Here is a 27,495-nt window from a genome sequence, read left to right on the forward strand (position 1 = left end):
CCAGCAGGACAACGACCCTAAACATAAAGCCAGGGCAACAATGGGATGGTTTAAAACAAAACATATCCATGTGTCAGAATGGCCCAGTCAAAGTCCAGGGCCCTGTTTCAGAAAGCCGGTTTAGTGCAAACTCTGAGTAAGTATACCCTGAGTTAACGAAAACTCTGGGTTTTCGGTTTCACAAAGCGAGTTTAGATTAATTCTGAGTGAGTTACTATGACGACACACTCCGTGAAGCTAACCTGCCCCCTAGCAGGTTTACTTCAACTAACCCTGACCTTCTCCGCCTCTTTGTCAGAAACCTGACAGTAGGAAGTGTCAGACATGGCGTGTTCCTTCCTTGAAGAGCCAGTAGATGTTGAAGCCCAAATTCTCCGCAGAGCTCTCCGCCGGGAGAGAGTGATTAGAGCGCGTTTGGACATCTTATCATTTCCTGATGATTTCCTGTGTGAACATTACCGTTTTTCAGCACAATCTATAATTGATTTGAATAACATCCTCAGGCCTAATATTGCTCATGTGACACATCGCGGACATTCTCTCAGTTCTGTACATATTATTTGTATTGCACTTCGGTTTTTTGCAAACGGGAGCTTTCTGTATAATATTGGTGACGCTGAGCACGTTTCCAAGGCTACCGTCTGTCGGGCAGTCAGGAATGTTACAGTTGCACTGAAACGTCTCCTGTACTCGTCTGTGGTGTTCCCCGGTCATAGACCCACAAGATTTATCAAAGAGGGATTCCACAAAATTGCAGGTATCAGGATGAACAAAACTTAATTTATGATGTGGTGATATTTGAACTACTACTTAAATTTTACATTTATTTTCAGGGTTCCCAGGCGTGATTGGCTGTATAGATGGCACTCACATTCCAATCATTGCTCCTTCAGTAAATGAAGGAGACTATGTGAACAGGAAGTCTTTCCACAGCATTAATGTACAGGTACATAGTTCCCTGTAGCATTTCAAACTAACAAATTATTTCATTATAGTAATGGATGCTAATTTGTGTTCTCTGCACTGTGAAGATCATATGTGATGCTGCCAACATTATCACAAATGTGGAAGCCAACTACTCAGCCTCTGTGAGTGGTGGTGGTGGAGGACCCCCACCTGTTTTTCGGGCCTCCACTTTTTTTCTAGTGGCCATAACGGGTCACATTTGAGCATACAGAGTAAGCAAATATGTACTTATAATGTGCTCAGATAATTTCAATAAGTGCTTACAGAGGGGAAATTAATGTAGCCTCTAACTGCAATTGATTTACATCGGACAAACAGACCAAGCACTATGGCTCATAATACAATTACACCTTACCTGTTTGGACTATATTTTTATATTTCATTTTTACTTGCTGCCAGGAACGTTTGGAGCCTGTTGGGTTGCACCTGCGCTCACATCACGTCACAAAATAAAATGTATGAAATAAAAAATAAAATAAAATATAATAAAATAATGTGTTAAATGGGTGGGAAATCCCTAGATCAATGTTTAAATTAACACTCACGCATTGACTCTGTCGGCTATGTTTTGCCATGCATGCTCCCTTTCTTTTGCAGCTGAGGCTGTGTTACTTTTTTCCCGCAAAATTTGCATGTTATCTGCATATGCTGCCATCAGAATTTCGGCCTCAAGCGCTGTAAGATACATTGACCGCGCTTTCTTTCCCTCCGTCTCCATGGTGACTCGCTTAATCTGTGCTCCACTAATCAGGGCTTTATGTATCCTCGTGCGCGCGCTTAACTTGGGGTTAAAGCAACTCCGCGTTGATTGAACTAATTGTTATCAGCCTTTCTGAAACCGAATATTCCGAGTTGGACACTTCGGGGTTACTCAACCCCGTGTATCATTTTTAACTCTGAGTTTTCTAAACCGGCTTCCTGAAATAGGGCCCAGATCTAAATCCAATCGAGAATCTGTGGCAAGATCTGAAAACTGCTGTTCACAAGCGCTGTCCATCTAATCTGACTGAGCTGGAGCTGTTTTGTAAAGAAGAATGGGCAAGGATTTCAGTCTCTAGTAAAAAATGTTTGGAATCGTGTATGATTTTCGTTCCACTTCTCACGTGTACACCACTTTGTGTTGGTCTTTCACGTGGAATTCCAATAAAATTAATTCATGTTTGTGGCTGTAATGTGACAAAATGTGGAAAAGTTCAAAGGGGCCGAATACTTCTGCAAGCCACTGTAGAGTAGAAGAGTGCTCTATAAGAACCAGTCCATTTACCATTTAGAATAGAAAGGCAGGGGTTACTCAGACCATGGCTCAGATAAAGGCCCAATCTCTGCCTTTTTAAATAGTACGAACAGCAGCAGTAATCTCTGCTCTGAAGTAAAAGCTCTGAAATATATGGAGATGCTTTTCATTTGTCATATTTTCTCTTGTTAAATGACAAATATGTGGAAAAAGCTATTTTTAACCATAGTTTGTGTGTCTATTACTTGTCAGTCACAAGCGCCTTGAGTTAACTGTTTGATTTGGTGCTATAAAAGTCAAATTGAATTGAACTGAACTGAATTGAAAGTTGTTACCAGCTTTCATAATCTTTTATTATGAAATATGGTATGACCAAATGACCAAAATTTACAAAACAGACTTAATTTAATATTCAACATGACACATAATGAGTAACTGACACAGAAAGCTGTTTTCCAATACATCCAACCACAGCTATCGCCACCAGATGGCAACATCTGTGGTTGGAGATCTAAGGCACTTCAGCATTGACTTTGTTTTTCTGACCTGGAAGCTAAGTCCATGTTTTATTCTTGAGTCACAAACAAACAAATGGTTCCTCAGTGGAGAAGTCCCAAACCAGGAATCTACCAGTCCTGTCATTCAGTTTCCTTAATTGCTAACACTGAATCATTCAGTGCCACCTAATGATCTCACTGTATTGTTGGAGGGCTGTGATGCTACAGACACAACTCTTTTACACTGACCACATTGACATGAAGAGCTCAGGCCCAGCTCACAGCATGTTGTACGCTGGCCTGTTACTCGGCCTTATCACTCCTTTCCCGTCACATCACACTGATCAGTAAATCTGAAATATGTTTTAGTATCTCAACAAATGTGGGGCTGGGAGCATTTTCAGTCACCGATGATAATTTGCCTGCCAGAATGATTTAAGACTGACAAATACAAGATGGCTTTGTGCAGAGCGCATTTGATTTTAGGAAATAAGATTTGTTTTTTTGCTTTGTAAAATTATTTTTTATACAGTTTGTATAACCCGCATATTTGAGAGAGCTCATCATTTTAAATCCAGTGTAAACAAAAGCTTGAAATCATATTGGTATGTTTCTCAGAATGAAGCCTGAAGAGGAAATGGATAGACATGCTTACAAAGTGAAATTATGGTTGACGTCAGAGAGGGCTTGGCACCATCACTTAGTTAACATCATGAAAGAAAGCAAGTCTGCCAAGCCCGGCCCGACCACAGTCGCATGGCAGAGGCTGGATTTCAGACAGGACAGCAGTGACGCGTGACAGACTGAATTATTGTCTCTTAAATAAGACGTGTGCTGCTCAGGAGAGCAGTTGACACCAGATGGTTTCTTGAATTGTTTTCTCTTGTCCTTAATAATTCTCAATGCTTTTCCCTTTCCACTGTATAAAACAAGAGTTCTGGTCTTTGCCTTTTTTACCAAAACGAGAGCAAAATCCAGATGTAGGTCAATTAAGCCTAGATTAAATCAAGGCTTACGCAACTCTGCTGACTATTAATGTGTGAAAATGTGCTCAACATAAAAATTCTTCAGACTTGAGAAATAACTAGTAATGTTGTCGTCTTTAAGCAAAAAAAAAGAGGGAGCGACAGAAATGTTTTAGAAGATTTTGGATTCAATGGATTCAATGATGTGTATGAAAGGAAACACACAGATGATGAAACAGTATGATCAACAGACTTAGCCATAAAAACCTTTATGCTACTTCTTTAATTTTATAAAGCACAGCTTTAGTGTTATGATTCACTTCCACCAAAAAAGCCCTAAACACAGATCTTTCCCTCAAGAATACGTGGCTAACACTAATAACGGAGCCAAACTGAGAGTTAATGTTTTCAACGTGATGAGAAATATTGCTCCAAATGTTGCCGTGTTGGTTTGCTTGCACATATACATAACTGTACACACCAGAGGCTTTGTAGCCCTGCCTCAAATGAACTAACACAAGTTTTTAGGACCGCCATATATCTACAGCTACCTTTCCAGTTATACACCTTACTGAAGAGTCCCTGTGTCTCTTTGCCAGCTGGGTTAAGAAGGAGTTTCCGACTCGGTAGAAAGAGCAGCTGGGCCAAAGAAGCTGCTCGGTTCAGGAGATGGAGCGCCGGGGTACACAGCTCAATTTGTCCACCTACCTACATAGAGGTGATCCCCTACCACAGGGAGCCAAAGGACAGACATCGAGTGGTCATCCTGGTTGGTATGTATGATCAAAAAAACAAAAAAGTGTATGGGGGGGTATTTTTAAGACGTTTTAGGGGAGCGATATGAGGCTCCATCCTTTGAAGGCCACAATTGATGGCTTCTTACGTCAAAGCAAGGCAACGAAGGCTGTCCAAATTCGAAGGCTCCTCCAGCCGAGGCCTACAAATGTGTCCTCCTTTCCCTGGGATTTGAAAGATGCATCAGGCGAATCCTTTTCAACCCACTCTATCCCAAGATTTATTGTGCATTGGTGGTTGTAAAACATTTTTTGGAAAAGAAAAATGGCAGATGGTCCAAGCAAAGCAGTCCAGGGATAAACTTTTAAAGTCAGCATTGGGTTTTATTGCATTTAAATATCCAACTGTTCCAAATATTAAATTAACAAAGAATCTTAGAAAGTTACATTTTGTCCAATTCAGGGATGAGCAACTCCAGGCCTCAAGGTCCTGCAGGTTTTAGATGTGTCCTTGACCCAAAAAGGAGCTGATTCAAATGGCTAAATTACCTCCTCAACATGTCTTGAAATTCTCCAGAGGCCTGGTACTGAACTAATCATTTGATTCAGGTGTGTTGACCCAGGATGATATCTAAAACCTGCAGGACACCGGCCCTTGAGGCCTGGAGTTGCCTACCCCTGGTCTAATTTATCAGCCACTCACTTCCGGCCTTCTCAACCTTCCTTTGTGTCCTTTGAGGGATGGAGCCCCTGAATTTGGACACACTTAGGTGGGTTAGGAGAGTCAAAACTCAAAAAAATATTTCATTCAGATTTTGTGGAGCTATCCAAGTCCAATACCTCATTAAAAACTAAAATCTCTGTCAAATGTAATTTTTATGACGAGCACTTGTATGATGAACTAGGCAGGAAAATTATGCTTTTCTTAGTGGAATAGAAAAGAAAGGATTAGGGAGCAGTGGCTATATGATTATGATTTATGATTTATATTACACTGACATTCCTGTCTTGGACAAAACAGCCTCTGGGCTGATTGCTGATTTTTTTTTCTAAGATGATGTTTAGTAAATGATTAAAGTCAACAGGGAGTTTTTGCTACTTTAAAGAAAAAGGAAAAAGCATTGCATTTTTTAATGATGATGAAAAACAATGAGTTTTTAAAACAAATGCTGTCATAGTTTTTTTTTTTTTTTGTAGTTTTCACTGGCACATTAATGTCCAGCTGATTCCCCTGGGTGTACAAGACTTATCTCTGTGTGTGCAATATCCACCCTGAACACACCCACGCTGTGTGGAGAGTAATTTTATCAAAAAATGCCATAAACTTGTAAAAAAAATAAGAGAGAGAGTTAAATAATGTGCCAGTGAGATGATGGAGATAACAGCACAAATATTTCCGTGCAGTTTAAGGTGTATTAGTCAGTTATATTCTGTTTTATATCATCCTGTAGCTTCCCTTTTTTTAGCCCTTGCAAAAATTTCAGAAATGCCAGAGTCCCATTTACGTAAAGCACGGTATTATTGAAAATGTTGTTGATCAAAAGAAAAACCAATGCGTTAATGAAGATTTATGTTCCCACTCATGAGCGCAAAAACAGTCCTTTCCCTTCAGAAACACGTAAACACTGTCAGAAAACCCAAAGTCAGAATATACCGTGCTCTCTTAAGTTACCTAGCGGCCCACCTCAGATTTGCTTCTCTGCCAGCCCGGCAGGCCTGCTCTATGTATTTCTGAGCTCTATCTCTCCCCAGGGAATTTTAGATTGAGCCCCGCTGAAGGTCTTTTTAATGTCATATTACGATACAACTGTAGGTCGCCTGTGACTGAGGAGAACGGAGGGCAGACGAGAAGCGAAGAGACGGAAAAAGCGATAAAGAAAAGAGAAGCGAGAAACACAAAGAGCTGAAGAGGTGCAAAACAATACCAGATAGAGAATAGATAAAAAAATAAATAAAAGAATGGAGAGAAAGAGATGGATGGTGGAGACGATCCCTCATAATGTCAGCCAAGTGCTCCATCATCAACTTGGAACAGTTAAGACGGCTTGGATTTAGATTTAGACCTCTTTAATTGAGTTGGAGCTAACCCCGACTCGGGATTACGTTTTACTGTCTGCTGTGAGGGTTCTTCATTGACCGGAGGTCATCATTAAGAATATATAGCTTATTGGCAATGAAAGTTATAGACGGGAAAACCAAAACCTTGGATCACTAAACCAGGACCAGCTGGATGATGTTTGACCAGGTTTGAAATATATCCTTTCAGTTTGCACTGCATATGCACTTTGAATGAAACAATAGACCCCTATGCCCCAGGGAAGTTGGTGAAAGTGACTGCCAGCCACTTAAAGCGCCCACAGATCGTGTAACTCTTGAAAAGGAAAGCGTCCACAAAGCCCGATGATGCTCCTCTCCGGTTCTGTGCGGCAGCTGTGAAACGCATTAGAAGTGTAAGAGCGGAGAGTCCATAAACCTGATATTTTGTAATGCATCAAGCTCATGCAACCCAGTGATGGAAAAGGCAGGTATGTCAGGAATCCCACTTTCAGACAGAGCTCCATTAGAGTCTGATGCAATCTGGGGCTGCCGAAACCTGCTCTAGAAGAAAATCCCAGATGCTACAGCGCGAGTGTGTCTGTGTGTGCGCTTCATCCTGTGCATCCTACACTATAATGACATTGATACTGCGTGGCTTTGCAGATGTCACATTTAAGTGCAATCCTATGTATTTTCCAGAGGGTATAGGAGCGTTAAACGTTCGATGGGGGGGGGGCGCAGACAGACGCTGAAAATCTGACTGAAATCAGAGCTCTGTCTGACTGTCGCTCCCTCTCTGATGGTAAAGACAGATGCGTCATTTGATGTTGGGCTTGTGTTGAGGAAAACATTAGTACACATTAGTGATACTTGGAATGAATACCCACATGGAGAACACTGTGTTTTGAAAATTGTCTCGAGGGCCCAGCGGCGTTGGCGTTAATGAACTGAAGAGGAGGCTGCTGATCTCCGACCCCGACCGCTATGGCGTCACCGTACCCCGTAAGACAGACGCTTTCGAGTTCCTCGACTGTCATCTCCTGCACGCTAAAATGCGTTTCATCTCCCGCCTGCCGTGCTCTTCTCTTACAGACACCACACGGGAGAAGAAAAGGCAGGAAAGCGAAGGTGTGGATTATCATTTTGTGTCAGTCCACATGTTTGAAGAGCTCATTCTGAGTCACAGGTACTCCATTAGCATGTGTTCCCATGGTATTAAAATAATCTCGCTTGCATTTTGTCCACTCACTCTGTCTACTCTGCCGTTTTAATTGTTTTCATGTCTGTTCCTGTCCCTGATGCTTTCTGCCTCCAGGCTTATTGAGTATGGGAGTTACAGAGGTCACTACTATGGAACGAGTCTAGACTCTGTGCACAGAGTGATGGCAGAGGGCAAGGTCTGCCTCCTGGATGTTCACCCCAGTGTAAGCATTGTGCCATCCAAAAAGTCATGTGTCCCTAATAAACAGTTCACGCTGATTCTTCATACTAAATAATCATTCATTGTGAGCCAGCACCTTTTTCAGAAATGGAAATTTACAGTTCGGTTTTTGTCCTGTGGCCTTTTCACGTTGAACTAATAAAAGTAAAGTTTCCAAGTCCCATGTGTCACCACAAGGGTTTAGTTTTTTATTTTAGTTATGCTGGGAAGCCAGTGAGGGATCACACTGTACTTGCTTTTTTGCATGATCTGTGGAGCAATAGCATGAGCCTCCTCACTTTTTAAACCCTGCAGTTTAAAGCAACAAATAAGGACTGAGTACTCTGCTTCTATCAGAAGAAGAACATTCCTGTGTGGACTTTTCCCCAAGTTAGCTTTAGGATATGAGGGCAGTCCAAATTTGTGGAGGGAAAAATGGGATAAAATCATAGACTGTATATAAGAGATGAGCATTATCCAACAGGACATCATCTGTAGATCTTTGAAGTCCCACTTTGAAGCCTGACATTCACAGCTTGTTTTCTGGGAGCCAGAACATTTTGAACATGTAATTATACCGAGGGTGGGGTGCAGGGAAGTTTTCAGTTAACACCACCAAGTTTAGTGGGCAAAGTGACAGCATGGGTACACTGCACAAGAACAGATATTTGCTAAACACGGATAACTTGGGCAAACTGCTAGTACAACTTTATTATTCTTTGGTCATATAGGCACTAAAACCAAACAAGGTCACCAAGCAGGCTTTTACTGCCCCTCTTTTAAAAATAATCATTCCCCACTTAAAAATGAACTTTGAGCCATCTAAGGGGTACAAATAAATAAATAATAATCCCACAAAAAGTTATCATAAAGGGGGAAATTAGCGATCAGGCCAAAACTGTTTTTGAACCAGAGTGCTAACATGTTTTTACTCTGAGGTTAACATTTGGAAATGTTTGGGAATTTGAGGCAGTGCAGTTTTTGTCATTTCTTTCTACAGTTCTTTCTGTCAACCTTAGAGACTGACACTTTATCCTGTCCCTAATCCTATTGGGTTACACATGTCAGTGAGCTAAAAATTATTATTATTTTTTGAGAAATTTAACCGATCCTTTCATTGTTTTGCTGATAACATCTTGATTTTTTTTCCCCTGTGAAATCTAATGACCCCAATTCATTAAGTTTAGTTCGACTGCCTTAAAGAATTGGTTAAACATTAATTTTCTTAATTTTAATGAACAGAAATGAAAACAGAGATTGTTATGTTTGGTTGTGGTGAGCAGCTGTAGGACTGTGTTTCCTCTGTGTTGGCTCTCTCACTACTCTCACTGCTCGGATTGACCTGACTTGCATCGACTGGTTTTCCATTACAATCCAGTACTATCTAATGTCCATGGTTGTCGTCAAAGCAACACTGCAGAGCATCCCGTGACGTAATTAGTATGCGATGCGGAAGGCTAAACCAAAGTGGACGTCGAGCCAACAATATACCTGGTATTCTGTTGCTTCTCGTCGGACTCGGGAGCCGGGGCGTTGTTTTTTGTAGCCATTTCCCTCGTTTCCTGGTTTCAAAAATGGCAGTTTTGATCTTTGTGAATGAGACACTCTTGTGACTCATCAAGTGATGCCAGTGACCAGTCAATCGGTAGCATGGCAGTCTGACGACGTCACATTTTAGTACCTGCTTGGATTGCTTTTAACTGCGGCCAAGCAGGTACTATTTTAGTACCTGGTACTATGACTTATTGGAAAGCCCTGAAAACCCTGGCGAACCGTGCCGAGTCAATCCGAGTAGGTACTAATGGAAAAGGGGCTTATGGGTCGTTCATTTATCAATCGGTTAAAAACTTGGGTGTTGACAGCTCTTTTAACTTGGATAAACAGATTATTTCTGTGATAAAACTGCTTCTTTTACCAGCGGAGATTATTGGCCAAAGTGCAGCCTTGCCTTTCTTATGACTCAGAGTCATACATGCTCTTATTATTGTATTGTATTGACTGTATTATTGTTATTCTTTGTATGTAGGAAAGAAATGGAACACAAAAACATGAACATATTACTCCAATTTTAGCTTCACTCCATTTGAGTTCTGTCAACTTTAGGTTTAATTGTAACATTTTATTGATCATTTTTAAGTTTCTAATTGGGCTGGCACCACTGTCTTTGTCTGATCTTATTCATGCTCATACTCCTGTCAGAGCACTGAGGTCTTCTACTCAGATTATCCTCAATAGTCCGAGATTTAGCCTTTAAAAATAGTGGACACAGAGCTCTCAAATTGTGTCCCTGAGTCTCTGGAATGCCTTATTATTTCATATTAGAACTGACCAAACAGTTGCTACATTCAAGTCATTCCTCAGGACTCATTTCTACTCTCTGGCCTTCATGTCGAGCTAAATCTAGACATCTTGTAATTATTTTGTTTGTTGTTATTGAAAGCCTGTGAAGCACTTTGGTCAACCGTGGTTGTTTTAAATGTCCTATACCAATAAACTTGACCTTGACCTTGATGGTTTGTAAAAGCCTTTGGACCTTTGGACAAACCTTTTAATTATACGCTGTGTCACACTGCTCATTTTAATCCGGTTTTATATCGGATAGCAACGTTTCTGCTTGGTTAAATGGGAAATAAGTGAACAGTTAAAGTAAGATTTCTACTCGGCTCCACATGAGATGGTGAGACACACGAGACAATGGTTCTTCTAGGAAAAAAACAACAGTTTCTAAGCTCTCACAAGTAATTACTTTGCCACAGTTGAAGTAACAGTAGTAGCTTTACATCATGGGAGTTGGATAAAGTTATGATTTTGTGTTTTTTTCTGCCAAACAGAATCCGAAGCTGTGGCCCAGTCTTCAGAAAACACATGTGTATTGTTTAGACAACATATTTTATTACAGATACTTGCCTTCTGTCTTCAACTAATCTAATCCTCTTTTGTTCCAACAGAAAATAAAGCGTGTGTACACGTCTGAATTTAAACCATACGTGGTGTTTGTCAAGCCACCGCGCATAGAGGAGCTACGCCTCACCAGACGGAGAGCTAAATTTGTCTGCGATGAAGAGGATATTAACCAAGTCAGGATCTTTTCAGTAAGAAAAAACACACACAGTCCAGCAATTGCATGGTGAACTAAGGTTCCTGTTCCATGTAACGACATGACAGTATGAGGACAAACATTGTGGCACACACCCCTAACTAACACACACCTTAGTTTACACTGGCCCTGTGGTTTGCATTTAGAAGACATGGGAAGTTACAAAACTGCTTTCTGATTGGCTCCTTCTCCAATAAGATAACATCTAAGGAAGCGTATTTGTGTCAGAGATAAAAGTTTCAGCTTATGTGTGATATTGATCATGATTTAAATGGGGGAAAAACTAAAAGAAAACACAAACAAAAACCTGTAACAATAAATAGGCGATAGCAAGGAATCACATTAAATAGGGAAACAAACTTAAATTATTCACCAAATTGATGTAGACTGAAGAGTCTGTGCATTTTATATTGTTCTGTTGAGTACCTGCTCACTTTAACCTCCTAAGACCTGAATTCTTCACGGCATGCATTTTTAATCTCTCTTTGCTATTTGGGCTGACTGGGATCTGATGAATGTAAAAACAAAGAATTACATGATTTATTTATTTTTTTACCTGATTTTTGTTTCTGAGAAAAATGAGATCCACATAAGAGGACATTCGCTTTAAATTTCAATAGGACAGTAGCAGTATAATGTCCTCGTAAGTGGATATCAGGCCGTTGTAGAGCAAAATTTAGTATTTTGTTCTAGACAACCCAAAATGTGATGTCCACAAATCTGGACGCAGGTCCTAGGAGTTTAAAACTGAAGCATCTGAAGTTGATGGGGCACAGCGGAATCAAAACATGCTAAGTAACTTTAAAAATGCCCATCTGAGTTTAGATTCATTGTTTGGCCACATGTGCCCAGGTTGCCTTTATCAAACCCACAAGGTGACGCAGCTGTGTTGCAGTAAGTTTTTGGTACTGTCCATTCAGAGTTGAGGCTCGTCTCAAAGGGCTGTGTTTTCAACTTGCGTGAAAAGGCTTCTTGTGCCTTAGCCGACAACTTGTCATATCCCGGCATAATTTTTGTATGTCTGCAAAAGACTGGACAAGTGGAGAACAAAAGAAGAAGTGACAAGCCTAAAAAAATATATACAACTGTTGATCTGTATCTGAAAGCCAGAAAAGGCCTTTGAGTTGATCCATATACTGTTTACTGAAACCTCATCAGACATCTCAGTGTGAAGTTTTTGGTTAAAATCGTCATCAATATTAGACAGAGGAGGTCAGGAGAGAGGTAAGTTGAGCTACAGCTGTAAAACACAGTGCAGGCTCTGTCATGGTTTGTGGGTTTAGCCACTAGTACTGAAGATTTTGTCAAAATTGACGGAATTATGAGCACAGAACCGTCAGATTTGTATGATGCAGTAACTTTTGGAAAGCATCTGTTTAGCAACAGCTTCATTTCTCAGCACCACAGTGATCCCAAACACACTGCCAATGCAGTAAAGTCACACCTGGATAGAAAAACATACAATGGCTTTCCCAGAGGCTGGACCTCAAATTTATTGAAGCAGTGTGGGAGCATCTTGATAGAGAAGGCAACAAAAGGTAGCCAACATCCAAAGAAGAGCTTTGAATGTCCTTCAAGAAGCCTGGAGAACTATTTCTGAAGACTACTGAGAGAAATGACAAGAAAGCTGCCTAAGGGAGTTTAGGCTGTGTTGAAGAATAAAGGTGGTCATATCAAATATTGACTTTCAACTGCACAAACTGATTTTGCCAGTACTTCCATTTATGTTTACACATTTCAGTACATTACTGCACCTATCTCCCATTCTCCTGACAAAATATAAAGAAATGAGCAGTCATTTTGCACAACACTGTACACCACTCCATCTAGGGATAGAATCTTTGTTGCCTGATGGATACTGGTGACGCTATTTTCCTTTCACAGGAGGCGGATTTTGAGGACATGATTGACTTAGCTGAAAACATGGAGCGCCAGTACGGTCACCTGTTTGACAAGGTGATTGTTAATGGAGATATCGCCTCTGCGTTCAGAGAGCTGAGGTCAGACCTCGAGAAGATTCAGGAGGCACGGGTCCAGTGGGTGCCCACAGAGTGGAGCTTCTCCTCACCAACAAAAGCACGGAGAAGCTGTAGTCATCTGCCCAGCTGGATTTGAGATTTATATATGAAGTTAGTAAGAAAAACAAATTAATAAAAATATAACATAGCTGTATGTAATGTGTCATTTTAGAACAAACAACATGGAAGACTGAATTTCATATTTTAATCCTGGGCTAAACAAAAGCTGCGATTTCTAAAGTTTTCCATATTGTCTTTTGTGCGCATCCAGTTAGGCAGAATCCATTTCTCCACTTCTCTCCATCTCTCTCTCCCTCCATCTGTCTCTGCTCCTGCTTTTCTGTTGGCATTTGGGTGAAAACATTTCAGTTTGCAGAAGAAGAACAAGAAGAAGGGGGAAAAAAGGAAACTCTCCAGAGCTTGTGGCTGAGTGTAATGCCTCCCTGCCAAGTCGCAAACATCAGCATGTAATTATTCTGACAGCTGCTGCACTTCAATTAACTGTAATGTACACCAGAGAAATATTATTAGTAGCAGTCAGGGAGGCTTTTTTTTGCCAGCTACATGCTATATGGAGCAGGGACACAAACACGATAATAATCATAAACTTTTGCTGAAGCAAGATGAAAAACCGTTTTATGATTGCGAATAGCAGAATGCTGCAAATACTGCAAAGACCCAAAGGTGCAGAAGGTCCAATAACTAATTGTTAAGTGCTCTATTCTGAAAATCACCTTTGTTATAGAACATTAACCACAACGAGGTGTCTTTTACCCGAAAACATATTGAGACAATTAAAAACAATTGGCAGAAACTCACCATTAGTGACACTCCATTAACAAATACTCATATTTGAGCATCACAGCTGGTCGTCGGGTACAAATTTTACTCCTCTCACTCACACATGGCGGGTAATCCAATGTTTTTATGACTACATTTCACTACAGCCGTGGTGTTTCCTTCCTCTTTTTTGGATGGTGTGCTCAATTGGGTGTGAAGGAGTGTTAATGGCTCTATCATGTCGTGTTTGCGAGGAAGAGAGAGCAGTGTGATGTGGGGAGACGGTAATGGCTTTCAAGGGACGTAGGCCTTCGTAGACGTACGGAGAGAAGTTATGACAACATATAAAATTGTACTTTAAAAACACAGTGAAGCTAGACGTAGTCGATCGGGCTGCAGCAGCAAAGGGAGCATCATCGAGTCTCAAATATTTATTTGTCTTTGGAAAGCTTATTGTAAGAGTCAAACATAACTGAGTGGACGCAGACAGCATAGATGCATCCACTGGTATGTCTGCATTTCTTTCTTTCTTATCTTCTATTTTAAATGCAGACTCTCAAGACAACACTCGACACTCTTGCCAGGTCTGAAGCCCAACCTGAGCCAAAGCCTGGCAGTGTAATTTCATCACACCGCTGAGAATCTGCAGGCACCCTCTGAGATCATAATGATGCCATTAAAGACACCAGAGTGCTCCAATGAAAACCTGCCGTTTTATGTTCAGAGTAGCTCCCACTTCAAACATTACACAGAAGTATGATGTCAATTGGTCTCGGATAATTTGGCTCAGTCGTGTAGCTGTCTATCTGAAGAATGTAACAATAAATACAACCAATGTTAAACAACATCTAGTTTGTTAGCAGGAAACGTTCATTACTTTTAAACAACCGACACAGTAAAGCACATGGTAAAAGTATATGGGAGATACTTACACAAACCTAAAGCAGGAAGGGAAAGGTTTTTAGTTTATTGCAGAATACTGTAGGTTTAGAGAGTCTTTGGCTGACTCATTTGTGCTGACATTAACCCAAAACAACTTTGCAACACAAAAATCTCAAAAAGACAATTTTGCAACCAATCAAATTCGAATTTTCACCTTAACTTTTTTGCTCTGTTTTGGGTCCAACCACTCCAGAGGCAAATGGCTAGCTCCTTAGGCGCTAAATGCTACACTGCGTTCATGAGCTAGTCACCAAGTTTGTCAGTTCGCTCAAGCATCAACAGACATGCTAACGCTTTGTCTTCATGGCCTTGGGGGGTCCTTAGGGACTAGTAAAGCGCTATACAAATACAGGCCATTTACCATTTTACCATTCATCAGAGCATAACATCATTAGCGTTGAAGAAATAATAATTGAAGAAATAGACTAAGTTTTATGCTAGCACTACCTATTTATCTTGGCGCTACAGTTTTTTGATTTTGGTTAGCACCATGTCTGAATGTACCGGGGAAATGCATCCTCTTCAGAAACTTAATTTGTCAGTTTATTGTTAATTGCTAACTAATTAGAGTACTTTGAGCTGCTTCATTTCCACTAACTGCAGGCTGTAAACTAAAACAATTAGCTAAAAAATGCTGAAATGCTAAAATAGGACACAGCGCCAGCAGCATGCAACAGAATCTACAACATTTGACAGCACTATCAATAATTGTCTGTTTGAACCAAACGGATTAGAAATAATAATAATAAAAAGAATGCTTGGCGATCTGTTTCTCTGCTTCACACTTTACTGGGTGTTTGTCCCTTTGGATAGGCCTGGAGTTTGTGAACCTGCACGACACATACACAGACACAAGTGCCAAAGTATCCAAACAAAGCGAGATATATATCCTTCCACTTGGATTTTTTTACAGGTCTCCTGGCTGCCAAATGTAGGCGTGTTCCCAGCTAATATCAACAGTTGAGCCGGTGAACATATCACAGAGGGACAGGAGTAAATGGTGTGAGATAGCATGTAGCCTTTTCCGACTGCTGCCGAGGAATGTGAGCAAGGAATTTACAGCACCTAACGGGGACGCTTCTGGTACATGTGTTTTTCAGCTTTGAAAGCACTGAAACTCAACCTCCCCCGCTGATAGTCCTGAATTATGAATGTGGATGGGACTTTTTAGAGTGCTTTAATACACCGAACAAGTGCTACTTGGATTTTAGCCACAATTTCCAAAGTTTAAACTGCAGCCAGGATGACCAAAACCCCATTTTATCACAAATGTTTGCTTAAAGATTATTAAGTTATGATTGTGCATGGCAAAGTCATCAGTGTATATCCAAACACTCTTACATAAGAGTGTTTAGAGGAAAAACATACGTGAATTACAGCTTAAGCCGAGCCATCCAGTCTTCAAATACTGGGCTCAGAGCCCACATGTTGTCATTTAGTTACACTAATGATGATGTTAGAGTTCCTTCAGACTGAGTTTCCATAATTATTTACAGTCCCGGTTGCTCAAAAATGGGAACCCACACTAACAAATATGCGCATTATCTTTGGATTAACCCTACTCACAGTGCAAAGGGATGCAATGCAGTCCTGACACTCAAATAAATACGTAGACTTTAAAAACTTTAAACCCCAGACGCAATACAAACTCATAATTACACACACACAGTTTAATGTCATTTTCTTGTGTTTGTGTGGCCTCTGTGGATTGGCCAATTTGTACTGAAATCCATCTGAAAACAGCAGGATTTGCTGCCTATCACAGGGCACAGCTCCGTGGTTTTGCTGGTTATAAGTAACCGTGTAATTACACGCATAAATTTCCAGAATCTCTTGGTAAAACATGTACTATTATTTGCTGACACGGTTTTTGGTAAAACCGCAAGGTCCACATGAATCATGTGCCTCATGTAGAAAATATGAGGGCATGTTGAACTGCTTAGCACAGACTGCAGTCACACCAAGCAAAAATCTCACTTGTAAATCTAATGACCGCATTTGCTGATATTCTTTTCATGTGCAATCTCGCTCAAACCGTCGGGTGCTACCGCTGCTCTGCAAGCTTTGCCTCACAGACCCCTCCACAGAAGCGATTGGACGGTGGGGGGAGCCAATAGGCGGCGGAGCAGCAGGTTATTTGAACTCTCCTCGCACAACATCATCTGACTTTTCAAACATTATTCTCCTCTTCTGTCTGTCAACGTCTGTTCCCGAGAGCACCGAAAGAAAAGCAAGGGACACTTTTATGTTTAACCTATTCCTTTTTACACCAAGTCTACCAAGAATGGGAATCTACTGCCTTTCTTTACATCTGGGAGTTTACTGATGCACCTGTTGATTGAGGAAGACTCGGCGCGTTTAAGAATGAACAAAGTTGCTGTGATGAAGTCTGAGCTTCACTTGGACGACGGCAGGAGAGCAGAGGAGAGGAACAGACTGAACTGTGCAGACGTACCTCAGACAAGTTTAGCAGAAGGACAGAGCGCGGACCTGCTGCGATGCCAAGAGTCCGCAGAACACAACTCTGCCATGAAGTACAGAAGATATGGGTATTTTATCACTTTTTTGCTTTTTTTTATGGCAGAAAAACACATTAAACCTATAAAGAATCTAAAATAATGCTGCGATCTCAGATCTTGTACTTCTTTGGATATCTACGCTTTGATTAAATTAATTGCATGACATAATTTAGTCAAATTTGACAGTGAAGTAGATCGAAAGTATTGCTACAGTGCTACAATCAGGTTACAGGTAAGCATGCTGGACAATGTTTGTTGACCTCTTACTCCTTCAGGTCCCGTCTGACTGGCGTAAAAGTTCGTCACAAAAGACAGGTGTTGCAGGACATGGCCCGGCCCCTGAAACACTGGTTATACAAACACCGGGACAACCCCTACCCGACTAAGACCGAGAAGGTCCTACTCGCTTTGGGCTCGCACATGACACTAGTACAGGTGAGACGAGCTCACGCAAGAAAGAAGAATGAAGCAAAAGTGATTTGAAAGATGTATTAGTGCTGATTTATGCGAGTCAGTGCTGTCCTAAAAAAAACACAGCGGCATCTGTGCAGGTTTCCAACTGGTTTGCAAACGCCCGACGAAGGCTGAAGAACACAGTGAGGCAGCCAGACCTGAGCTGGGCCCTGAGGATCAAACTATACAATAAATATATCCAGGGAAACGCGGAGAGGCTGAGCATGTGCAGTGATGACACTGACTCAGAGGGTAAGGACCTTCAGGGAATTAGTAGTTTCTAAGTCATCAGACTGGATGTACCCAGTCTCTCTTTTTTAATCATAGTTTGTAACATTTCATATTCACTGATATGAATCGATTTAGTGTGAAATCAGTGACAGCTTTGTTTCCTTTGCTGCAGATGAAGAATGTCCCTTACAGACTCCCATCAGCCAGTCAAACTTCAGCAGGTCATCATCCCACAAGAGCGTGCTGGAGAAACAAGGCAACATGCTCACCATGGCTGACTGCGCCAACAGTGATGACAGCACGTCCCCTCCTTCCAAGTACAAGAGCAGTTTACTGAATCGCTACCTGAACGACACCCTGCGGCACATGATGGTGGCGAAGGCCGATGGCGTTGCGCCAGCCTGCAAGAGAAGAAGCCACTCCGAGTCATTCAGTTCAAACGAATGTGATGGAGATGTCGTCTCGCCTGCATCGTCCTATGAAACAGAGACCAACTTTGTCTACCATATGGGTGAGACCTGTTTCTTTTCTAACACAAATGCAATATCTGTATGTGTTAATACACAAATTTAGAAAGATGTGATGCAATATTAGCTTCATGCATCAATCAGCAATCAAAAACAACACAGTAGTCTAGAAATGGTAGGATCTCCCCCCATCCATAGAAATTACTAAAGCATCTTCCTTGTTTATTGTGGATTTATGCTGAATGTGAGGCAAACTGACAGTTTAACTACCCTGTTTCCCCTCTGTTCATTTTTAACACACCACAGTGTACAGTAAAGTAAGAACAGAACGAACAGAAACTTCCACATGGCTCCTCGGAGCGCCCTGATATTAATAAATCTCTGGCACTCCACTGAAAGTCAGAAGCTCTGTGAGATTCAATTATAAAGTTAGAGGGAAAGTGGGAGGGAGTTTGACACCTGGGTGCCCTTTCAGACCTATAGGGAGCACAGCAAACTGACAAGCCTCGAATCCGCTAAGGCGCAAGAGCCAAAGCCTCTACAAATATTACTAATAAAGTCTCATGCAGACGCTGAAATCCCTCATTTTAAAATTGGATGGAGCTCGCCCTGGCTGCTGCTGCACACCGCAAATATCATTTCCATATTCTAGAATGTGCCATTTGTTCCGCTTCAGCTTCTTGCCATGGTGGAAATGTCCAGTCCAGTCTCAAGGACAATTACAGAATGTCTGAGACTTTATTCTTCCCAGGGTGAGAAGTGGAAACCTTGGCCAAATGCAGAAATGGAGCAGTCTGTCAGGACTACACCGGAGAGGTCTCATAGAGCGACTGTCGGTGCTGCCACTCATCTGTGAGACAGCGCAGAGCAAGACCACTAATATCCATTTGGCTTCCCCCTTCGGTGTTTGAAGTTGTGGCTTCGCTCTCTCGACTGCTATGTGCTTTGGCAGTCTGGTTCTCCCAAGTGTTACTTTCTTACTCAAAGTCAATCTAAATTTACATTACATTATAAAAGTTGTGAAAAGATTTTTGAAACCAATTCTGCTCTTTAGCGCTTCTCTTTAGTTTGACTCTAAAATCAAAAAAGGTTCTGTTTTATTATGTTAAGAGTAGTTTCCTGGCAATCACCTTGTTCCAGTCTAAAGAAGTTATTTAATGGATAATTTTATTTTCTGTGAAAGCTAAATTAAATGTCATGGCTGACTTGAAAAACCTGGGGAGTAAATTACAGTCTAAGAAAGAAACATATGTAGATAAATAAACCACTGAACTTATATTCCACATGAAATATAATGCCTTGCCTTAACTGTTATCTATCTAGACAGTATAAAATAAGGTAGGATGCCAAAAGACATGCCGCTTCTTAATTGTTGTTTTAATCGATTAAAACAGCAAAAAATATATTTCGTTGTTTTTTTTAAGTCACAACATTAGCATTTTTGCCATTGCCACTTTGGTTTACTTTGGCAAAAGTTCAAATATTTAGGCTAGTTGTTATCAGCTAATGCTAGGAAGCTTAATTAGCTGCACTTATAAACTATTCAGTAAGTGTCACTCACCAAAACTGAAGCACAAACTTCTTGAATGGGATGTAAAATATAACAGGTCATATTATCTTTTAGATAAATCCATGTAAAGGAACCAACACCCATTTCAGTGACTTAAACCTAGCAAACAGCTCTCGTCACAATGGCCATACACCTAACTTTAGGTCTTACTGACACCTTGAACAGTGAGATATAAATGAAGATGGGATAGATCAGTGTTGCCAACTCCTTAGTAAGGAAAACTGCTATTAAGATCAGAATCAGAATCAGAATCAGAATACTTTATTGATCCCTGGGGGAAATTATTTTTTGTTACAGTGCTCCATTTTAAACCAACATTAAGACAAGACAGACAATACGCTAACTAAGAATAGTACAATATATACATATATATACATACATACATACATAAGTCACTTATAAATAAATAGTTGGAAAAGAAACATGTGTAGCTGTAGCAGCAAACAGTGTGTTAAGTGGATGCCTCGTACAGGGAGATGGCCACAGGCAGGAATGATTTCCTGTGTCGTTCAGTGGTGCTTTTCGGTAATCTCAGTCTCTCACTGAACGAGCTCCTGTGACTGACCAACATGTCATGGAGTGGGTGGGAGGTGTTATCCAACATTGTCTTTATCTTGGACAGCATCCGCCTCTCCGACACCACCTTGAGGGAGTCCAGCTCCATCCCCACAACATTGCTGGCCTTACGGATCAGTTTATTAAGTCTGTTGGCATCTGCGACCCTCAGCCTGCTCCCCCAGCATGCAACAGCATAGAGGATCGCACTGGCCACAACAGACTCATAGAAAATCCTCAGCATTTTCTGGCAGATGTTGAAGGACCTCAGTCGCCTCAAAAAATAGAGACGACTCTGGCCCTTCCTGTAAAGTGCTGTGGTGTTTTTAGCCCAGTCCAGTTTATTGTCAATGTGTACTCCAAGGTATTTATAGTCCTCCACAATGTCAACACTGACCCCCTGGATTGAAACAGGGGTCAAGTGTTTCCTGGTCTTCCTGAAGTCCACGATCAGTTCCTTGGTCTTTGCCACGTTGAGCTGCAGATGATTCTGCTCACACCACGTGACAAAGGAGTCGACCACAGCCCGGTACTCTGTCTCATCATCCCTGCTGATGCATCCAACCACCGCAGAGTCATCAGAAAACTTCTGAAGATGGCAGGTCTCTGTGCAGTGGCTGAAGTCTGTGGTGTAGAGGGTGAAGAGGAAGGGGGAGAGGACAGTCCCCTGTGGTGCCCCTGTGTTGCTAATCACCTTGTCAGACACACACTGTGGGAGACGTACATATTGTGGTCTTCCTGTCAGGTAATCAACAATCAGGTAATCAAGATAATTGGTCATGCTTATGTAATTGTAACCTACATTGTAGGAGGGAGAAATAACATTGTGGAAGAGACATAAAGTGAATAAAAAAAACACCCTAAATGCATTTAGAATATATTTAGATCTACAAATTAAATTTCTTTTAGCAATTATTGTTTATTTTAATGTCAGAATTCCAACCCTCCTCCTTTATCTGGGCTTGGGACCAGCAAAAGTGACCCGAAATAGGTACTCTGGCGCAGCGACTTTGTGTGTGTGTTTAAGTAGTTTTAAACCTTGTGATCCACAAAAAGTAACAGTAAAAGAAGAACTGACTGCGTTACAGTCAGGGCAGGAGCTCATGCACGATTCATTTGGAGTTTGGAAGCAAGGTGTGAACATCTCCTGCTCTGACAGCAGCTGGGGTTGACTGCTGCATAAGGACTATCCGCCGCCTGTGAGTGCTATAGCACGGGCGAGGTACCAACGGCAGCACCCGCTGATTGTTGAGAGTAAGAGCGATATGTGCCTTCACGTCAAAAAGTCATCATAAGTCTCCAATAACATCAGCAAAAGTCGCCAGATTTGTCACTAGATTTTTCGCTAAATATAGCAAAAAGGTCGCTAAGTTGGCAACACTCGGATAGATAAATGAAGACAAAATTAGCTATAGCAACCAAAATTGTTAGCTAGTGTCATGTGGCCATCGAAGGAATTGCGTCTTTTTGCACTTCCACATTTCGTCCTGTTTCAGCCCTGGTTGTTGCTACTTGGTAACAGATCAAACAATACTTTGTAGTGTTACAAACCTATACTAACTTCAGGTTAAAAGCAATGGTGAATTTTCAACATTGAAAGGAATTCTTGTCAAATGACACATGCAACAGTACTGGTTGCTTACAGAAATGAATGTTCTTCTATCTGGCAGTCCATCATCAGTGAGTCAGGGCTTCTCTAAGCCATCCTACACTTTATAACGTTGTACTCCTCTTTATCTTAAAGTATAGTATGCCAAAACATGGCATTCCTACATGGTGGAAAGACACAACTAAAGGAATGTTACATTAGCTTTGTTAGCTAAAAGAGAACAAATGTAAATTCTTTTTTAAAAATTTTTGACCAGTAATTATGGTTCAAATGCATTTTTCAGTCAATAAATCAACATTTTTTGTTTATAATTCAGTTATCTGTCTCTGCATGTAACTAGTTAATAGGCAGCACTATTTACAGAAAGAGTCCAAACAAGCTCAGTTATTTCGATCAACTTGAGCTTAGCTTAGCTGGTAGACATAGAATAATTCTTGAGGTCAACTCTATTTCCCAAAATGCTGAACCATTCCTGTAAGTGTGTAATATACTCACTTGAAATTATATTTCTTTTGGTGGTTCTTTGAGGTTTTCATGATGTCATCAAACACTACATGCAGCGCTGCTGAAATGTTTTTACAAACTTTTAATGTATCCCTGACGGTCATATTAAGGGTGTTTTCAGCTTTTGCAACTCCTCTGTGGAGGTGAAGTGGAAAGTTAAGCTGCCAGCTTCATGACAGGCGCTAACACCATTAACACATTTAACTCTGCCCAGGAGACGATTAAAACAGTCACTAAACTCAAAGTGATTTGCTAATAGGTGATGCCACTACACACTAACCTACGAGGACACCTAAAAGATATCGGTTTATTTCCCACAGGCAGTAAAAGTCTAGTAGCAGAGTCTATGTTTGCAATGTTAATATTGGCTGTATAGCAATTTCTGTACTATATAATTTGACACTCACAGCAAGTTCAGTATTTCCCTTAAAAAGCCTGGAGGGTCATAAACTAGACTAGAATGAGGTTTTATTGGATGCGGAGCAGTGAAATGCATAACTACCTGTTTTGTTTCTAGTGAAAGCATAGATGAAGGTTTTTGTTTCGTATATGCAGTATTGTGGATCTGAATTATACATCTGGGAAAAAATTCATAATCACTGACACTGGGACATGTGAGCGGTTTTCAACTTATATTGTGGGAGAGCGCCAAGGTTTTAATGATCTCATGTAGATATTAATTCATTGTTTGGTGATCTGTTAATCTTTTATTACTAAATAGTATTGAGGTTTTGCAAACTTGTGACCACTAACCGCATCATTTTAACATGTCCACCATTTTGGACATGTGGCAATGTAGGATCGGGTGAATAATAGTCACTAGCAGATTGTCGCGGTCTTCCGTAGTTTGTATAAAGCACACCGGCTTATCTGAAAATACTAACTAGCTACTCTCTGTGCAGCAGTGAAAAATGTAACACGGACCAGAAATGGAGCCTGTGCTGAGACGCAACTTTTATTTAGAAGGCAAACGCTTTACTTTTATAGTTTTCAAGCTTTGCTATCACTTGGCAAGTAGTTAGCAAATGTTTGTGGAAAATTTGGTATCATACACATTAATGGCCAAAGCCACATCTTTGTAACTAAAATTACCTAGTGCCAGCCAGCAACTTCCAACAACCAATCTCCAACCAGGCTGTTTATACAGAGTTTTCCCTCATGACCGGTGGCTGTATGTGGCTGTGGCACAACCAATATGACCAAAAACTCTCAAACAATGTATACATGACAACATGCCAGAAACTTGCATAAGCTAGACAATGTTAACGCAAAAGTTATGTTACTTTTTCATATTTAAAGAAATTCAAATTTTTTAGTAGGTTAGTAATACGTTTAGCATGGTTAGCTTAGCTTAGCATAGCCCAAACAGTAGGGAAAACAGCCTCTTTCCAAATGTAAAAATGTTGCTTTTCTGAACTTATTAATTATACCATCTGTTCAGTCATATCATCTACACACACAAAAAAAAAAAAACCAAATTATAAAAACATCAAATAGAGTTTTACAGGTTAGGCACCATATTGTTTTTAACGACATTGCTATGTAGCTACTACATGTTTCTAAACTTTGGCATTTATTGAAACAAATATAGTATATCCATCAAAAAGTGGATTTTGTTACCTCGAGACAGTTTTTACTGAGCTAAATTAACTCGCTTGCTTGCTTTAGTTTTATGGGCTATTTGCTATACAGACATTTGAGCGCCATCATTCTTGTCGTTGTACTCGGGAACAAAATGAAATAGTTTGTTTCTTTTTAATATGAAACCATCCCTTATATGGCCATAATTATGGATCCAACATGAAATGACATTGCATCACTGCGGGACAATGTAATAGCAGGGAGACGTCTCAGCAGCTTCATGTTACCCCTTGTAAAATTTTGTTGTAACTGATCTTTGCTGCAAATCTAAGACTCACCAGAGCTGAAACAATGTTTTTTCGGGGTAGTAAATACAACTGAAGTGCTAAACTATTTTACTGGCGAGGTTATAGGCCGAAGAACATTCAGTAGCAAAAGAAAAGCATAAGACAGCAAAATGATTTACTATCAACAAGTAGTTGCTTTTGGCCCTGGCCTATGTTTTTTCACAGTCAGAGATGGGAATGTTTCGGGCTGTTAGCATTGAAAGACTGTGTTTCACAGCAGACCTCTAATTTCCCTGTCTAGTCCTCTCTGAAGAAAAATCTGTTTTTGACCAGCTTCAATCTGCTCCAGTGAAAATAGGCAATATTCCAAAGCTGAAATGGAAAATATGTTTTACATATAATGCACACTTATTTGCTGACCACAAACAGAAACCATGTAGCGATATATTACTGAAAAGTTCGTTTTTTTTCTTCTCTTGCTCCTAAAAATGCCCAGATTGTTTCTATTTAGGGCACTGACAGAGCAACTCATCCTTCTTTCTTTAACAGGTTTAGATGATGGTCGTATTAATTTATGTGACCCATATGGCTGTTAAAAAAAACATGAAAACAGGGTGTCCACAAGATACAGTGTACATTTAAGATTTTTTTCTCCCTCTTGAACGCTCAACACTGAATAGCAGTTGAATAGTTGAGGACAGACAGACCAATACACTTTTCAGCATGTTAAAATCCATCCAGAGACACAAACATATAAGAATGTACTGCCATTAAAACATACACAAGCACACACAAGCCCATGGGTATCCACAAAAAAACATGTATTTATCACTAATATATGATTCCAAAGCTTAATCCAAACATTCATTGTCCCATGACTAAACTGTCTGTAGTTTCACTGCTGTCGAGTCGAACTGATTCATGGCACGTTTTGAGTCTTTTTATTCTCTTTTACAGATACAAGCGACTACAATTCAACTAAATGTGACAGGTAAGTTTACTCATTCATTACTGAATACATACATTTTATAATCTCACTGAAATCAAACCACTAATCATCTGACTTTTATAAAGAGATGCTTTTTTGTTTTCTGTGGGGGGTTTTTGGCTCTGGATATCTGAAATTGGCGTTTAGATCATTTTTTAAAGGAAGGCGTGGGTGATTATAAATTATCTACAAATGATATGTGTATACTCTATATGTATGTATGTATTCACAGGGACCAGCAGCCACTCAGAGGCCAGCAGAGACAAGATGACCAAGGCTGGAGGGAGATCCACGCTGCTGTGGCTCTGACAAGCTTGGCCCAGGTGCAGAGCTGCACTGCAGACCAGAGCAGTGCTCCAGTGTCCAGCGCTGCTACAGGGCAGAGCTACACCCGAGGGCCTCTCTCTGTAGCAAAGACCACTATCACAGACGAGATGAGCAACACAGGATCTGCCTCAGGTCTACAGCAGAGCTGTGCCACCGGGCCCGCTCTCACCAACCGCATCATCCAGAAATCCTCTCATATCTCTGAGGTCCAGACTGTCAAAGTCTCACTGGCAAACAGTGTGTAGGCATTAAACATGTTGTTTCATACAGGAAAACCAGACGTCCACGTGCCTTGCGATATATACATATATATATATATATATATATATATATATATATATATATATATGTATATATATATATATATATATACATACATACATATATATATATATATATATATATATATATATATATATATATATATATATATATATATATATATATATATATATATATGTATATGTACAGCCTCTGAGATCTTTGTTTTGTAATGCTGATTAACTTTAATGTTTGTAACCATTTTTAACACTAACCTAATGCTGTTTATTAGTTGTTACTGTTTTTTGCTGTGTTCCTCATGCCCCCCTCTGTTGCAGTAAGTTATATTAACTTCCAAGAGACTGGATCATCATCCAATGCTAATGTTTGACAGCAGCTATTTCAATAAACCTAATGTGAAATCCTTTGAATAGTCGTGTGCTTAGAGTAATTTCTATGCACAGTTTTGTTTTGCTGAGCTGTATTTAGTCTTAGTTTTCACGTGTGCAGACGTACGTGGTGAAGTTTTACTGCATCATTACACAAAGTGGATTTTAAAAGGGTTGTACTGATGGAAGAAGAGTGTTATAGTGGCCCAGGAGACAGTTCCTGGAGGGAACATGGAGGGAAGGCTAGAAACAGACATGGGCCAAATCCTAGTTTCCTGTTACAAACTTGGAGCTGCCATGGTCAAAGGAGCTTGCAAAGAAAAGCGTCTGGACTTCTTTAAGTTGCTTGAAGACGTTTCACCTCTCATCCGAGAAGCTTCTTCAGTTCTAAGGTCAAATGGTGGAGAGTCCCAGATATAAACCTAGTGGGAGTATCCCCCCACAGAGGGACAAAAGGACCCCCTGATGATCCTCTAATCCCCTGAGCCAAGGTGTGAAACTGGGTGTGGGTCCCAATCAGCCAGAGTTTCGGGTGAGTTCATTGTGAAACCTGGCCCCACCTTATCATGCGAATAAGCAAGATAATAAGCAACTTAAAGAAGTCCAGATGCTTTTCTTTGCAAGCTCCTTTGACTACGATGACCTGGATGACTGAGAACCTTCACAGACATATTGGAGCTGCCATATTAATACTTTTTTAAAAACAATGGTTCCATTGTCTGATGTGAATGCGTGTTTTCACAGTGATGAAACCACAGCATTTGGAGCTCTTTGAACTCACTTAACTCATTGTTTTTGACCTTATGATGCATGTCTTCAGTGTTTTAGCCAAACCATAAGTAGATGTTCTTGAAGAGTACTGGCCACACACTAGACATGGATAGCAGCTATTTAGTGAACAAGGAAGAGCTTAGCATCCAAAGAGCTGATCATGTATGATTTCCTAAAGATGCTAGTTTGTGCTAAAAGAACAGACACTGAACAAGTTACCAGAAACACATCACCCAGTGTGTCTCTGTGTTTTCTTCTCTTTCCCCTCACTGCCAACATTTGTGATGGATAGG

At 40.5% G+C, this 27,495-nt stretch overlaps 2 protein-coding genes across 4 annotated transcripts in view; both read left to right on the forward strand.

The window, feature by feature from the left end:
* Nucleotides 1-13,122, forward strand: part of LOC113010113 (MAGUK p55 subfamily member 7-like) — a 35,588-nt gene extending 22,466 nt beyond the window's left edge. For 2 of the 3 annotated variants that reach the window (XM_026148986.1, XM_026148987.1), the window contains 6 exons: nt 4,262-4,435; nt 7,355-7,435; nt 7,526-7,619; nt 7,749-7,857; nt 10,802-10,945; nt 12,835-13,122. In XM_026148986.1, the coding sequence (XP_026004771.1) occupies nt 4,262-4,435; nt 7,355-7,435; nt 7,526-7,619; nt 7,749-7,857; nt 10,802-10,945; nt 12,835-13,065 (833 nt within the window). In that variant the 3' untranslated portion in view covers nt 13,066-13,122. The remainder of the gene's footprint in view (nt 1-4,261; nt 4,436-7,354; nt 7,436-7,525; nt 7,620-7,748; nt 7,858-10,801; nt 10,946-12,834) is intronic. The other variant, XM_026148988.1, reaches the window with a different exon arrangement.
* A 54-nt stretch (nt 13,123-13,176) lies between these two features.
* On the forward strand, nt 13,177-26,071 carry LOC113010115 (homeobox protein Mohawk-like). Its single transcript, XM_026148991.1, has 6 exons — nt 13,177-17,239; nt 17,485-17,644; nt 17,761-17,914; nt 18,066-18,404; nt 25,424-25,457; nt 25,687-26,071. Exons 1-6 carry the CDS (start codon nt 17,016-17,018, stop codon nt 26,024-26,026), a joined length of 1,251 nt encoding a protein of 416 aa, XP_026004776.1. The 5' UTR covers nt 13,177-17,015; the 3' UTR covers nt 26,027-26,071.
* The last annotated feature ends 1,424 nt before the right edge of the window (nt 26,072-27,495 follow it).

Source organism: Astatotilapia calliptera, chromosome 18, assembly GCF_900246225.1.
Source record: "Astatotilapia calliptera chromosome 18, fAstCal1.2, whole genome shotgun sequence".
In the NCBI taxonomy this organism is placed as follows: Eukaryota; Metazoa; Chordata; class Actinopteri; order Cichliformes; family Cichlidae; genus Astatotilapia; species Astatotilapia calliptera.

Bases quoted from the DNA above. Each gene is read 5' to 3' on its own strand.
- LOC113010115 (XM_026148991.1), top strand. From the start codon at position 17,016: ATGCACCTGTTGATTGAGGAAGACTCGGCGCGTTTAAGAATGAACAAA. The intron at 17,645-17,760 runs GTGAGACGAGCT...GCATCTGTGCAG, and splicing joins CGCACATGACACTAGTACAG to GTTTCCAACTGGTTTGCAAA. The intron at 17,915-18,065 runs GTAAGGACCTTC...CCTTTGCTGCAG, and splicing joins TGATGACACTGACTCAGAGG to ATGAAGAATGTCCCTTACAG.